General features: G+C 37.7%; 1 protein-coding gene across 2 annotated transcripts; it reads right to left on the bottom strand.

Moving 5' to 3' along the window:
* Positions 1–279: 279 nt before the first annotated feature.
* LOC140168569 (methylthioribulose-1-phosphate dehydratase-like) lies at positions 280–15,380 on the bottom strand. Of its 2 annotated transcripts, none has more exons than XM_072191968.1 (8): positions 15,235–15,380; positions 12,005–12,099; positions 11,144–11,192; positions 9,735–9,852; positions 7,684–7,819; positions 4,068–4,128; positions 3,510–3,616; positions 280–2,584 (listed from the first exon to the last, which is right to left on the bottom strand). In XM_072191968.1, the coding sequence occupies exons 1-8, from the start codon at positions 15,322–15,324 to the stop codon at positions 2,485–2,487; spliced, it is 756 nt and encodes a 251-aa protein (XP_072048069.1). In that variant the 5' UTR covers positions 15,325–15,380; the 3' UTR covers positions 280–2,484. The 2 variants fall into 2 exon arrangements, with proteins under 2 accessions (XP_072048069.1, XP_072048070.1); XM_072191969.1 differs by lacking the exon at positions 15,235–15,380 and adding an exon at positions 15,090–15,156.
* Positions 15,381–15,484: the final 104 nt, after the last annotated feature.

Genomic DNA, 15,484 nt, shown 5'->3' with positions numbered 1-15,484 from the left:
AATAAAGGGGATATATCTGACAGTAAAAGCTAACATTTTATGGCAAAGAAATGCTAATCTATTTTGTTTGAAAATGTTATAATATTAAGCTACTTGCGGTTCGCCATTATGCACTATGTGCGGGGAGAGCCTCGAACTGGCAGCATACATGAAAGGAAGAATTATGTAACCTTACACAGAACGTTATGACTAGTTCAATTCCCATTCATGTATGCTGCCAGTTCGAGGCTCTCCCGCACATAGTGCATAATGGCGGAACCGTAAGTAGCAATAATGGCTTTAACACAATGCCCTTTAAGATGTAAGTATATCATTGACATAAGAGTTCAGGTTTAGAGGTTCATCACTGTGGCTCAGTTGTTTTGAGGGTAAACATCTAAACATTTTGCTCTGGAACCAAGGAATACCTTGAGGGCACAATCCTGATGGATATTCCAAGGTCCAACCAAAATTTTAGATTTTTCACAATATCCGAAAAATAACTGAAGCAAAGTCATTAACCTCATTCATAACTGACACTTTTCACTTTTTTAATTCCATCTGTATCACATTTTCTTTGAAAAGAAAATACAGCTTGGACTTTATCTTTCATTTTCCCTTGTAAAAATTTGAATAGCCAATTAAGTTGATACTGCTAGCGACCAATCACACTAGCACACATGCGATGTCCATATACGGCCGCCATCGCCCACGTAATTGTTGGAACGCATAACACGTCACACAACGTGGTCATTGTAAAGCATACTTATGTATAATGTCACAAGATGCTGTCATTATTTCAATAAGCTGTAATTGCGTCCACATATTCAAAATTGATTTTATGTGATTGGATTTAACACATTGTGCATATTCATTCAGGTTATGAATAGTTCACAAGTAGTGGCCAGGAAACATTACAGATACAACATAAAATTTGCATATTCAATATTTTCTTCTTGAACAAATTCATCAGGACTGTTCATAGTAGAATTGTTAGTTGTGATTTCTTACGACTAGTCCAATAAAATATCCACTTACTTGCAGACGTTTCGGAAACTGTCAGTTTCCTTTATCGATGCTATTGATGTAATGACGATCTGTATACAGCTGATGTCAACGAATATCCCTATCTTGGGCTATCATTTTCCACCAATATGTCCTGGCAGAAACACATTGGGAAAATCACCACCAAAGCCAACAGGATGTTAGGCCTCTTGCGGCAAAACCTAAGGAGCTGTCCTGTGAGGATCCATGAGCAGGCATACATCAGTCTTGTCAGACCTCATTTAGAATACTGCAGCACAATCTGGAGCCCTCACAGTAAAAAAAGATATCACCAAAGTGGAAAGCATCCAACGCCAAGCTGCCAGGTTCGTCCTGCAAAGATACCAGCGTAGAGACAGCGTGATCTCCATGTTACAAGAACTTCAGTGGAAATCCCTGGAATGGGGGGGAAATGCTGCCAGCTTGGCCATGCTGCACAAAATTCAACACAACATGGTTGCCATCAATGCATCCGACTACCTCGCACCAATGATCACCAGCAGCACCAGAAACTATCACCCAAGCAAACTAAAGAAAATCACCAGCCGCACTCAGCTCTATTGGAACTCATTCTTCCCGAGGACAGTTTGCCTATGGAACTCCCTCCCAGTTGTGGTACTAACTGCACCAACCCTGGAAGTCTTCAGGGGAGGAGTTTCATCCAGCCTGTAATCAAGCTGCTTGGTTTTTACTCGCACACCATTTGAGTTCTCCAGTTATCTTCATCTCCAGCACCCTCAATTCTCAAGTTTTTTGTTGGCTGCACCTGTATGTCTAGTCTGCACGTGATCAACATTTCTGCACCCTTGGCATGACGTCCGGAAAGAATCCTGCTGAGTATCGATGTAAACGTAAACGTAAACGATGTTGACTGCTGCCTAGCAACTGAGTTGCCAGTTGATTTCTTGTCAGTTATCATCGGGGAGACAGGCAGGAAATTCGTGAAAAGGCTTGACGAACATAAGACTGAGGCTGAGAAAATCGGAGACAACATCAAAACAAGAGCCACGAGAAAGGCATCACAGTCTGTTATTCATAAGTCAGCTATCACAGACCATGTGGTTGAAAACAATTATGTAATCGACTGGGATGAGGCTAAGATCGTGGGCAAAGAGAGCAACAGATATAAAAGGTGGATCAAAGAGGCAATCACCATCAGAAAGCGGGGCAACACCATGAACAGAGACGAGGGGCAATACAACTTGAGTCACGTTTTTGATGATCTGATAACTGACAAGAAATCAACTGGCAACTCAGTTGCTAGGCAGCAGTCAACATCAGCTGTATACAGATCGTCATTACATCAATAGCATCGATAAAGGAAACTGAAAGTTTCCGAAACGTCTGCAAGTAAGTGGATATTTTATTGGACTAGTCGTAAGAAATCACAACTAACAATTCAATATTTTCTGGTATGTGCCTGTTAGTGTGGATCCTGGGTGTGGATGCCCCTGTTCCTCATCAGACTATGCCATGTTCATCTGTCGGTACTTTTCCTGGATCCATTCCAAACTGTTTCATCTTGATGGCGATGTCAAACAAGTAGTCATAACTTTCAAGCCTGTTTTCAAAGAATGAAAAAACTATGTGTTAACATTGTAAGGAAGCCATCACCATAGATGTAGCCCTGTATGTGTCAGGATGGGCAGGGGGAGCGGGCAGAGTGGGCTGTGGGGAAACATTTCCCCACTGAGTCACAATACTATCAAATTAACTAAAATAGTGTGCTGTGCAACTTCCTAGGGGCGTTTAGAGGGGGTGGTTGTCAATGGCTCAAAATACAGACTGACCAACTGTGTTGCTCATCTTTCAAGATATCTGATATACCTTTTATAACATAAAAACCAATATTAACAATTTTCAACCAAATTAGAATTAAAATTGTAAGTTGTGCATGTTTTGCACTTGTACTGTACCAGGATAGTATGCCTAAAACATGCAATATTATTGCCTCTGTACACCTGGGACTTCACATTTCTGGATATTAAGCAGCAAAGAGCAGCATTCTAGCTTTTTGGATGTCTGCAGTAGGTCGCAATTGCATGATATGCCAAATGCATTTTAGAGATACGTTCGCTATTCTGTATTACAAATACCAGTATTGGCGAGTGGGGTGTCGGTGTTTGGTGTGTGTTGGGGTGTGTGGGGTGTATGTATGAAGAGAACAAACACATACTCTTTATAAATATATACCTGCAAATGAGGACCTTAATCTTATCTAACGGAGCACACACACACACCAATTTCCATTGACACACCGTAGACCTAAAAACCCCACACACTTGACAACTTCATATCCAATTGTGAACCGTCCTGAACCCCTTAACGTGGACCGCTTTTGAATGCACTTTTACCTTATTTGCATTACCCTGGTTATATCCAGCAATCATGGAAATCTACGGTTGCAAGTGTGTCCACGTTTGTGATGTGTGTATACTAATGTAGGTCCACGTTTGCAGGTAATCACAAACACATTATTTACTTACATAATTTTGACTTTGACCCATGAATCACCCCACACAAAGATGCCATGTCTCCTTACTAGTACAGCACTTGCATCAGGGTATTCAGTGATAACCTTCTCCACTCGATCCTGCACGATAAAACGAAACATTACAGGCATGTGGTCAGGTTAGCTGAGAGAGGGTGGGGGGAGGGGTCAATGCTCTTGGACCAAAAGTTAGCTCATTTCAAATAAGTTGCCCAGGGGTCATATATCAGTATACGTGCTATGTATGTTTGTTGATAAACACAGCATAAAAAATTTCGAATTTACGGCGGTGTTGACATGGGGTCCGTTTTTTTGCTATATAGACATTTAGGGGTCCATAGGTATGTTCATCGTGTTGTAAAGAGATCATTGAAGCATGGTGAAACATTGCATTGTGATATTATATAATAGTATGTGGAAGGTATCGCCTGGTGCAATATCACATCCTTATTATACGGATGTGATATATTGCATTACAAAGCGAGATATATGCAAAGACTATAATTATTAGTCTTTGCATATATCTCACTTTGCATCTGAAATCTTTAGTTACCTTCAGTTCTGCTTCTTCCAAAGCATTCTCAACAATTGGTATCACTAATTCTTCATGAAATCTGCAAATAAAAATAATACAAGAGCACCAAGGGTGCTGTAGCTCAATTGTTATTTGAAATTTGACGTAAATATAATGTTCAGATATATGTATAACCGTTGAATATATCAAATTGGTTTTTTTTAATATACTGGTATTTAATTGTGTTTATAACATTTCTTCAAGTTATTTATTTATGTCAAGAATATTGCTAGTTGGTTTTATAAAAACGAGTTAACTCTCAACATTAACAATAAAACTAAATAATATAGTATTTGGTGCATCTCACATTCTTACCAAGTTCAACAATATGACATGCTTGATCATACAAATGAATTCAAGTATCTTGGTGTTACATTAGATCCACTTCTCATGGTGGGGATGTGAAACAAAATTTTAATTTTACGTGGCATAATGTACATGTATATAAAGGTCATTTATGTGCAACAGGGCCCTCCACCTTTGTTCCATAACCATTAAAGGCTTAATGTACGATTTCCGTCAAATTTTAATTTTGTTATTCTTTATTCAAAATGTTGAAATAATATTAGTAATAACTGCCGGGGAGGGTTGCTGTCCATTTTAAGTTGATATAACGAGGTAAAGTGAAAGAAACCCCACTAGTTATTTTGACCATTTAACATGCAGTTCTATGGGAGGACATATTATCATAATTTTTAAAATTATGATAATATGTCAAACTTTGCTCTGTTGACCTACAAAGACAACAAATTTGGCCGATTCCATTTAGGTGCAAGTTGGGACATGTGTAAACATTACAAATATGCAAAAAAAATCAGGTTTGAAAAAAATTAACCAATTTCATATTATAAGATCGTATATTAAGGCTTTAAGGTATAGGAATTTTTTATTTGCTATAGCCCCCGAATGAATTATGTTTGTACTCACTAAGGTAGCATTGTGTGTGAATTTTACAGCCGAACTAAGTGCTATTCTTTTTATGGTCATTTTAGTGACTAAAATGGCCCAAAATGAGGGTTTTTCAATATAGCTGTCCAATCTAATCATTCATCACCCCCATAGACTTTACATGTAAAATAAAACGCCCATAAAAATTGAATAGCACTTAGTTCAATTGTAAAATTCTCACAAAATGCTTTTGAGTGATTACAAAAATAATTAAATACTTTTAATTCAGGGGCTAATTGTATTTCTTGTGCAATGACATATAGGTCCTTTCATAATAAAATGTCCATCTGAAACAAAGGTGGCCTTAGGAACAACAGCATAGCCAGCATTTTAGTGTGCGGGAGTAAAGCCAAACTCTGTCCCCATTTGTCAATTTTTGACCTTTTTCAGTCATTTTAATGACATACTCTGATCCCCATCCCCATTTTCATCACTGGAAATTTCTGTGTTGGGGATGCAATTTTCCCCCTAGCTCCCAATGCCACTGCTCAGGAGGGTGGCAAGGTGCTGAGGTTATTCTGTATATAAATTGTTAATGAATAATAAATAAATGAATGGGCACTAAATATCTTCAGGTATAAACTGACAGGAATATTAGCAGTAATAAATATTTGTCTTTAGGCATGTCCACACAGAGGAATTTTTGCTTGAGCAAAGCGGCTCTCGGACAAAAACTTGGGGGAAATCTACCATGTGAACGCTCTCAAGGATTCCAATTACTAACTTTACCCCAAATTTATCTGTGTCTGTTAATTAGTTAAATAAATGTAGGCTTCAAGACATCCAAATTGCACCTGCATTGCTGAAAAGCCACCCATTTTTTTTCTTAACCATCTGTTTCTGTGGGACAGGAAATCTCAGGGAAAATCTTCAAAAGTTACCCAATTAGGCTACCAAACCATGAGCTTGGCAACCCTGATTACTTTGTCCTTGTAACTTGAACAAACACTCTACTGTTGACATTAGGTTTTAGTGGTTTATGCATATTTAATAGCCTTGATCAAGTCTTTCTCCTTACTTTTCTCTGTTCATGCTCTTATGAGGAAGTATACCTTGTAGTGCACAGTATGCCTGGGGTAAAGTATGATAAGAAAGTCCACAATCTAGTAATTCAAATGTCAAATAGATTTTCACAAAGTTATGATGGTAAATAAATATCTTGAAAGAATAGATAACTTCAAAACTTTGGAAAGTAATAGAAATTTTTGGAAGATGTGGCAAAGCTTCCATGAATTTTACATTCACTAACTATGGATGCCAAAGGACTTGAAACAAGTCTAATATTTAAGAGCTTTAGAATTTTACAATCTCACATAAAAAATAATTACTATGTAAAACCATGGTAAAACTATCCTCACAAATATCTGAGAGGTCTCTGCAAAAATACACATGCTCCAAATCTAAACCTCCATAAAACACAGTAACATCATTGGCAAAGCTAAAATGTAAACATGTAACAGATGACTTATATTGCTTAAAACACCAAGGTTAAACCTGGTGTAGCATGTAAGTAATCTAGGAATGAGATTATTCTTGTGAAACTGCACAATATTTTGTGACAAATTGCTCGAAAAAGCATACTTCCTGTCCATTTTCCCCCAGCAAAATAAGTAACTTTCATGAATAAACTTGCAAAGATCGCCACCTCAAATTACCAGCTCCATTACTCAAACGATGTAGCAAGAGAAAGTAAAAAACCATTGCAAATTTGTACGATGACAATAGGTCAATTTGCCTTGCAAATTGAGCTAACAAAATAAGAAATTCTTCACAGTTCTTTTAGAATACATTTGCAGCCACCCAACCTAAGCCAGCTCTCAGCAACCAGCACAAAAATGTCCTTCCATACAGGAGAGGGGAAGGGGTGGAGGGTATAACATTTTTAGGCTCTCATGAGTATATATCAATGGGTTGCGCAGGTGGGGGTGGCGTGTTTGTAACACCGGCAATCAAGCATATACACAAAAGAAATCTCAGGAACCATGGACATCCACGTATCTTGGACAGTGTTTCTATAATTGATAACAGCATTATAAACAATGACTGCAGTTGACATTCAGGTGGGTTAGCACTTAGATAATGAAAAATTAAAGGGTTAACAGAATGGTGAATCAGGAGCAGGGGTACTCATGTTTGGTTTGAGTAGGGATGTGCCACTGAGAATTTGAAAGTGGCCCATCCATATACCAAAAGTCAAAATTTGAAGCTCAATTTAAAGCAAATTTTACAACTTTTCCCACAAATTTTGGCAAATTTCAACATTTTGGCTACAGTTAGAGAAATTTTTTTGGAAACAATTTGGGGACATTTTGCAAAAATTATCCATCCGCATACCAAAATTGGCCTAGAGAAAGGGGTCATTATAGACCTAATGGCCTAAGTCATCCTTGATTGCAGCACATCCCCATATGATAATTTGTACTGAGTACCTCCCCCCCACCCACATGGGTGGTGAATAAAATATGTGTGTCCGCATTTGGATTGTGAAAAAGTGGTGCATTATCCAAGTTTCCCTGTGGTATACACATAAGTGTGTGGGGTGCTTGTGTGGGTGGGGGTGAGGATGTAATGCAGGGGTGGGTGGGGTGAGGGTGTGTATGTGTTATTCAAATTTTGAGCAGAAGAGTGCCTAGAAATGGCTACCTACACATAATTTCTTCCACTGGAACATTTCTTTATTCCCAGTAGTGCTTGTTGATGAGTTATTCTGAATTCTTTGCCTGGGTATAGTATAGTAATAAGCACTGCATTCGGGGAGTGTGTATGCATCACAGCACCTGAATCTAAACACAAAGTTGATCAAATACAGCATTAAATGTGATTAAATTGTTTCAGCAACAATCAATGAATGAATCATATTAAAGAACTCATAAGTGTGTCTTCAATCTATGTCACTCTTAGAAAAAAAGGTTCTAGGGTCAGGGTTCTACAAATAGGACAGCTCTAGTTTTAGAGGTTCTAGGAAATTGCAAGATGAACACCAAAATTGTTCTTTCAGTCCTTTTTCATGTCTAAAATACATCTTTCTGGTCTATTGCAGTGTATTCACAGTTAAAAATATTAACAAGATGCAAGCAATATGCCATGAATGTTGCATCCATACTTAGTGATATTTAACGTCTTGTTCTTGAAAGAAAGTGGAAGGCAAATTTTCCATTACAAATTTGGCATTCAGCCTCACACAATGTATCCCCTACACTTTGTTTGGCTTATAATTGGCTAAAATTGTTAGTTTTTGTTACTGCACGCATCAAGAAAGTACCAACTTATGCTAGCATAAATTCACATAAGCGTGCCAGTCACACATTACACAAAGCATAACTACAATCAACAAAATTACGGTAATGTTGGCACACTGGTGGAAGCTCTATAGTCCGACGGTTCTTTATTCCGACGGTTCTTTAGTCCGAAGGTTCTTTAATCCGATGGTTCTTTATTACGAAGGTTCTTTATTCTGACGGTTCTTTATTTCAAAGGTTCTATAGTCCGAATTTTAAAAAAGGTTCCCTAATCCGAATATTAAAAGAGGTTCTTTAATCCGAATTTGAAAAACAGTTCTCTAGTCCGAATATGAAAATAGACTCTATAGTCTGAATTTTAAAAAAGGTTCTCTAGTTCGAAATTTCAAAACTGTTCTATAGTCCGAAACGGGTACCGTGTTCTTTAGTCCGAATTGATAAACGGGTTCTATGGTCCGAATTTTATTTTTATCATTTGTTTCAGTGTCAAATCATCAATTGTTAAATACAAATCCACTGAAGTTCAACATGGTTGGTTTCTCTGGATATTTTCCGTAGCGTACAGTGACGTTCATCTTTATTCTGGTGATATTTTCGTGATTTATATCTGTTTTTCATTCCATTATAATACTATATACTAGTAATACTCTACGATGTATTCGAGCATTGTCGAGTTTTTCATAGCGCTAACTGCGCTTATCCCGACATTTAAATGCTGCATTTAAACAAATTAGTTTACATAATAGTTAAAGTTTACCATACACTCTGCTTTAGTATTATCTAGCCAGAGGGCGCAGTAAATGTTCATGTTTTAAAAAATCGGACTATAGAACCTTTTTAATGATTCGGACTAAAGAACACGGTATCCGTTTCGGACTATAGAACCGTTTTGCAATTTCGGACTAGAGAACCATTTTTTGAATTCGGATTATAGAGCCTATTTCTAAATTCGGACTATAGAACCCTTTTAAAAATTATGACTATAGAGCCTATTTCTAAATTCGGACTATAGAACCCTTTTTAAAATTCGGACTACTGAAGAGTTGCAACATATTGTCAAGGTGTGCCAACTAGTAATTTCGTTGATTGTAGCTTAAGTGCTACGCCCAACTGCGTGCACATCCTTCTAATGATTCTATATCAATCCATTATGTTATAAGTCATTGCCAATGATAAGCCGAACATAGTATAGATGATGATGTAAAACCAAATCTGAGGAAACAGTTCTTACTAATCATCCCTGCAGCACAGGTAGTACCAATTCTGACAATTACCTACCTGAACACCAGAAAAGTATTCATGAGTGGTCCCATTAGAAAACCTGGATCCACCCCTGGTTTTCAGTAGCTGCGCTAGGAATTCTTTTTTGGGGGGAGCATTTTTTCGTAATTTTGGTTTTTTTACTGGAGGTAATTAGCGGGGGAAGAGTTCTGACTGGGGAATTTAAAAATGTACATACCTCTGTGCTTGTAAGCTTTCATAAATACTGGTTTGCAAGTACTAATCTTCATATTCTTATCTGATGCAGGACCATCAATGATTTCACCTTTCATGTTTGTGACAAATATATCTTCTGGCTGAAAGAGATAAGATATGTGACACCAAATAAAAACACTAAACATGACTTGCTGTGACTTTTGGACAGTCTTCTGTACTCAATTTAACATTTGTTTTTCCTGCAACTAAGAATTAACAAAGGCTAACCATCAAGGGTAGAGGTAGGTTGGTTTATGTGTACTCTGCAAATCTGTCAAGTCAACATGTGCAGGGTATGTGGGAGTAAAACTGGGTAAAAATGATCCAGCCACTAGCTACCATGCTGAATGCAAGGGTCTTTGAATAAGGACTAAGTGTTGGTGAATTCTGACAACTTTTATTTTCCTCTTTGTATTTAAGTTAATTTCTTTCATGTGATTCCTTCCTATACATTGATTGTAATTAGGACAAATCTTATTCTGTCAAATGATTTGAATTTTCAATCTTCTTAATCTATTAAATCAAGTGATTCTCAATTTTTCATTACTGAAGTTAAGAAACAAATCCTTTCCTATTGAAACAAAGATTGAAAATGATTAAAGTTTAGAACTTTTGATCCAAATACAAAAAAGTTATTCTGACCAAGGAATTTTCAGATGGTTACTCCATCTTTCATCCGCAAGACTGGGACTGTGATGTTGATAATCAGGTTGTGACCTTTTTTACCTTAAACTTCATCACAGTCTCATAGACTCCTGGAAGTTTGAACCTGCCTTGTCTTTGTTGAGAGGTGGCTGGCTGACTTTGTATCCAGGAGTTCAACAACATTGTAGTGTATTTCCACTTAATACATACATTAATATAAACATGCAATAAAGAGAATTTGGTAACACATCATTTGGGTTCACAGTCTTAGTCTCACTGATGAAAGATGAAGTAACTTAGCAATCTAAAATTATGAGGTAGGAATGACTTTCTTGTGTTTGGATCAACTTCAATACAGATGAACTTGTTCATTAAAGATTGAAAATATTCCCTCTAAAAAGTTTGAATATCATTCCAATTCAACCCATATTGCACATTTGGCAGTACATTAGGAGTAACACTTTGAATGGTAAAATCAGTCTACAAAAAAGACCTGAGTCGATCCAAATCCATTTAGAGAATGGGAGACTGGGATGGGACATCTTGCTCCCTTTGATTCAAAATAACAGAGCTAAATAAACCAAAAATGCAGTCTGCATCTTTCTTTAGGACCATTGAGACCAAACTTTACCTTTAATAATTAAATGATTATAATTGATACAATTTGTTTTCTTATATTTGAAAGTACCATTTGAAAGGGGGAGAGCAGGCCAATATCATGCATTTATGCATGAATTTATACCATACCTGTATTCTTTCCTTCTGCACTCCAGATGGAGGGAAGTATATATCATCCCTGGAATCAATCATTGGGAAAAAAACAGATGAATAAACTATGTCCTCTCTCTAAAAAATTATTCTGTTAAAATAAGTTTGTGAAGCTACTGAAGATCTCATGGAATATCAAATCTGGATCAACAATGATACTAAATAACCTTTGACCTGAAACAAATTCCTTCACACCCTAAAATCCTACATTACTCTTCATCCAAAGACCATTCTATGCTACAGAACCATACAAGCATATTTTATTTGACAAACATAAGTAGCCTAGGGTCATTGTGTCTAAGCCCATCAAATGTTTTAAAACAAAGCAGGGACAAAAAGCAATGTATACTTTTTCACACTCACCATACCTGTAAAAATGGTATAACCATTCATCTCAAAATTGATGTTTTCAGCTATGATAACAGTATGTCACGAAAGAGGGTCCCAACTTGTTACAAATGGCCACATATATGTGACACAATCAATGGGAAAGAGTCTAATGTCCAATTTTGTGTAATTGGAAAAGACGGTGCTCAAATTCTTTTGTTTCTTAATGTTTCAGCAAAACACTTTACGCATGCAGGTTTTCAAGTTGGCCAATTAAATTGAAAACTTTTTTTAAAACTATGTACCACATTAATTGGAAATTCATTGAAATTCATTAACCATTATTGGTAAACATGTCAAGGATTGTCAACATGTCGCCAAATGGTATAAATGACAAAATAACATACTGAGACTATCATTTGCCTTGAGTGTACCACCCCGGTAGTAGCGGTACATCAAATTTTTTGAAAGTTTAAAATTGAGCTACATGCTTTGCTTATAGTTTCAACAAACCCTTTTCTAATCGATAGACTTCCTCCAGCCCCAACAGTCCAGCCAAGATTCCAAAAGAGGCGAAACAATTCTGGTATCCTTCTTCGAGGGTGGTCCTGTTTCAAAGAAACAAAAAGCAACAAAATGTAATGATTAGTACACACACTTTGAACTCAGGCGCTGGCATAGCAATAACCTCCATCCAGATCTAGTCCCTACATATTTACGATTTATTTTGTATTCGTTATGTGAGAATATTTGGGGAAATAGATCGGATTCATGTTCCTGGGCTGGCATAATCAGATGCGTGCTGGGGGGGGGGGGGCTTTGAGGGCTTCAGCCCCGGGTCTTAAAAAAAAAAAAGATGGAGAAAAGAGAGAGGGAGAAGGAGAGAGGGAGTGAGAGTGGCATAGCCAGTGGGGGAAGGGGACATAGTACCTCCTAAAATCAAAAGGGGAGAAAAAAAGCACCCAAAAGTGGATCCATAGGCCTATTAATTTCACAAGTTTTGAATGGAATTTGAAAGCATTTTATAGCCACTTTTTCGGTAAAATTCTAGGTCAAAAATCCTATAAATAGATCTATGCATATAAAGGCCTATGCTCCAAAATAACCAATAATAATGTAAAAATGTTGCACCAAATGCCTTCATTGAAGCTCTGATACCATGCGTGCTCATATAAAACTAAAATTCGTAGCTCAGTTGGAAATCTGTTAAATACATGCTACGAAAATAACTCATGTGTAAAAATGTTGCACCAAATTGCTCCATTGGGGCTTTCACTTTCAAAAATTTTCTAATTCGGAGGGGGGCACATCCCCCCTCAGACACCCCCTGTCGCGCAAGCGCATATGCGGCGCTGGCGCCAATGTTAAGCCTGTCAACATTTTGCGTTCAGACTACAGCCCCCCGGGGGTCCCGGTTTCTAGGCACGCCCCTGATAATGGTTTTAATAGTAACCGGTACCGCTGTATTTAACAACTGAAACACTCATATTTTGACTCCATACTATTTTAAGCTAAACTATTGTGACAAAATGAAAGAGAACTCACTCATCTTAGCCGCTTAATTGTGGTGGGGGGATTTTAAAACATATAACTTCAAGTCAAACTTGCAATGATGCTCTAAAAATACAATGAATATGACTGAATCCAAAATAAGTTGGGACATGTATGTGCAAACATCACAAATAGACTACAAATATCATAGTGCCAAAACATCAGTTTGAAAAATATTGACCAAACTCATTTTATATTTTAGTTTTTCTATCACAATTATGGGGACAAAAAAGCATTAAGGATTCATACCAGGCGCTTCCACCAAAAATGCAACATACCCCTATTAAAATAGTTCCAACTTTTGCATAAATAGCATTTTTAGTGTTGAAAACCATGTTTTACTCGAACTTGTGAATGTGATATATCTCGTAAATTTATGATAAACCTCCGAAGTCAACCTCAGAAATATTGTTGTAAACCTTTTGAGTTTGACGAGTGTACTTCTGCAATGTTAGCAAGCGCATCTGAAGTGTATAGTGTGTGCGCTTTGCATGTTGTGCACACTGTTACTTTGCACCTTTAACATGTGGATCTGGATCTGGTTGAGTCCCCTTTAAAGCCTCCAGCATACTTTCCTGCCGCTTGCCGCTGCGGCAAGCGGCAGGGCGTTTCGGCCAATGACAAGCCTTGATTGTGTCCGTTTGTTTGCAATACGCGTGCGCCACGCCGCTCAGCGGCAAGTGGCAGGGTAGTATGAAACCAGCATTACATGTGGATCTGGATCTGGTTGAGTCGACAGTTTCAATATATGCATAATCCAAAGTTGGCCTTATGAGTGTTTTGTAGGCTGTGGCTTTGATGTCCTGGGTTTCAGAGGTTTCTTTTGACAAATCCAAGCGTTCTTTTTTCTGCCTTGGCTGTGATTTCGTTTATGTGGCTTATGAAAAACATCATGGAAGTATATGCCATCAACGGTTTATGTACAGCAATACTTTTAAAAAGTTTGTCTCACTCAGTACGTAGGCCTACTACATGACTAGAGGCAGACGAAGCTATTAAAAGCAACTTGGCAATGGAAAACAACAGCTATTAACAATAGGGAAAATGTGATAAGAAATGAATGATGTTATAAGCCCTTTCGCAATTTCAGATCATGGTGCATCATGGGTAATATTTGCCGATAAAATTGGAGATAACACGATGAGGCTACTGTACATTTCAATGCGGTGAACTGTGCCGTTTGCATAAAAATATCTTGTACTGGGATTTTGCCAATTATTTTGTCTTGATTTCTTCATGATATCAATATATTTAATCAAATACAATGTATCATGAAGAAATAAAGACAAAATAAACAGCATAATTCCAGTACAAGATGTTTTTATGCAAACGGCACAGTTCACCGCATTGGAAATGCACTGCAGCCTCCTCGTGTTTATCTCTCGTTGAAGAACTGTGTGACGATGTCTGAGCATGCGCAGTTGCAATTTTCCGAAATTGCGAAAGGGCTTATTATAGCTTAATAATATTGTCACTGAATGAGCAAACAATGATGTTACTGTTACACACCGACATCGCCTGGCTAATAATTATTTGGTGCAGCAGAGACATTAAAATGAATACACGGGATCGATACACATGAATTGCTATGCACGATTTTGATATCAGACGAAAATCTTCGGATACTGGGTTCGAAAATGATGAATATCTCCCGTAAATAAATTTTTCTCAAGAAACCAGATGTGGTCTCATACACTTGAAAATACGTGTTGAACAGATATTATAGTCGTTCGCGTGCGCTTTGAAAATTGGCCGTGCGCTTTGAACTCGAAATTTCACCAAAACTATCAATTTTATATTGCGTTGGTCATGTTGGTCCTGTATATGGACTACAGCGCGCAGTAGGCTATAGCGGCACCCACGATCACTCAAGTGGAGAGAGTATAACCATTGACCGCAATGTCGTATACAAGCTTGCTCACAGAGCGAAAAATCAATTACCCCGTCTTTTGTCAGTAGCCTAGGCTTAGTCAGGTCACTTTGCTAATAATATGCATCTCATAAGGTCCGAATAAAATGACCTTTCGTGGCTGTGGATTCAACCTACCATGGCGATTTCTACTATGAAGATATCGGGGCGATGTCACTGTGTGTTAGACTTCAGACATAGTTAATAGTAATTTTTAGTAAGCTTAATTATCATGAATTATATATAGCAGCTGAGTCTAGAGCCTAGAGGAGGTAGGGCCTACCTCATCATATTTCATATTCTTTGCAGCATCACATTCCATTGTGTGGTGAAAAGAGTCAAACTTAAAGATTAGAAAACAGCAGCTGCACATACTACCCTGTACGTTTGTTGGTGTTTGTTTTGGGTGTGCGGTCGGCGCCAGGTCACCAAAGGAGGTCGGGGTTCAATGAACCTAAAATAGAGGAAGAGAAATCCCTACTGAAGAAAATCCCATGAACAGCAAATACTGAAAATAAGTCCATTTGAAATTT

The sequence above is a fragment of the Amphiura filiformis genome, chromosome 13 (assembly GCF_039555335.1).
Source record: "Amphiura filiformis chromosome 13, Afil_fr2py, whole genome shotgun sequence".
Lineage (NCBI taxonomy): Eukaryota > Metazoa > Echinodermata > Ophiuroidea > Amphilepidida > Amphiuridae > Amphiura > Amphiura filiformis.
The sequence above is the reverse complement of the archived record's forward strand: the minus strand, read 5'-3'. Positions and strand labels throughout refer to the sequence as shown.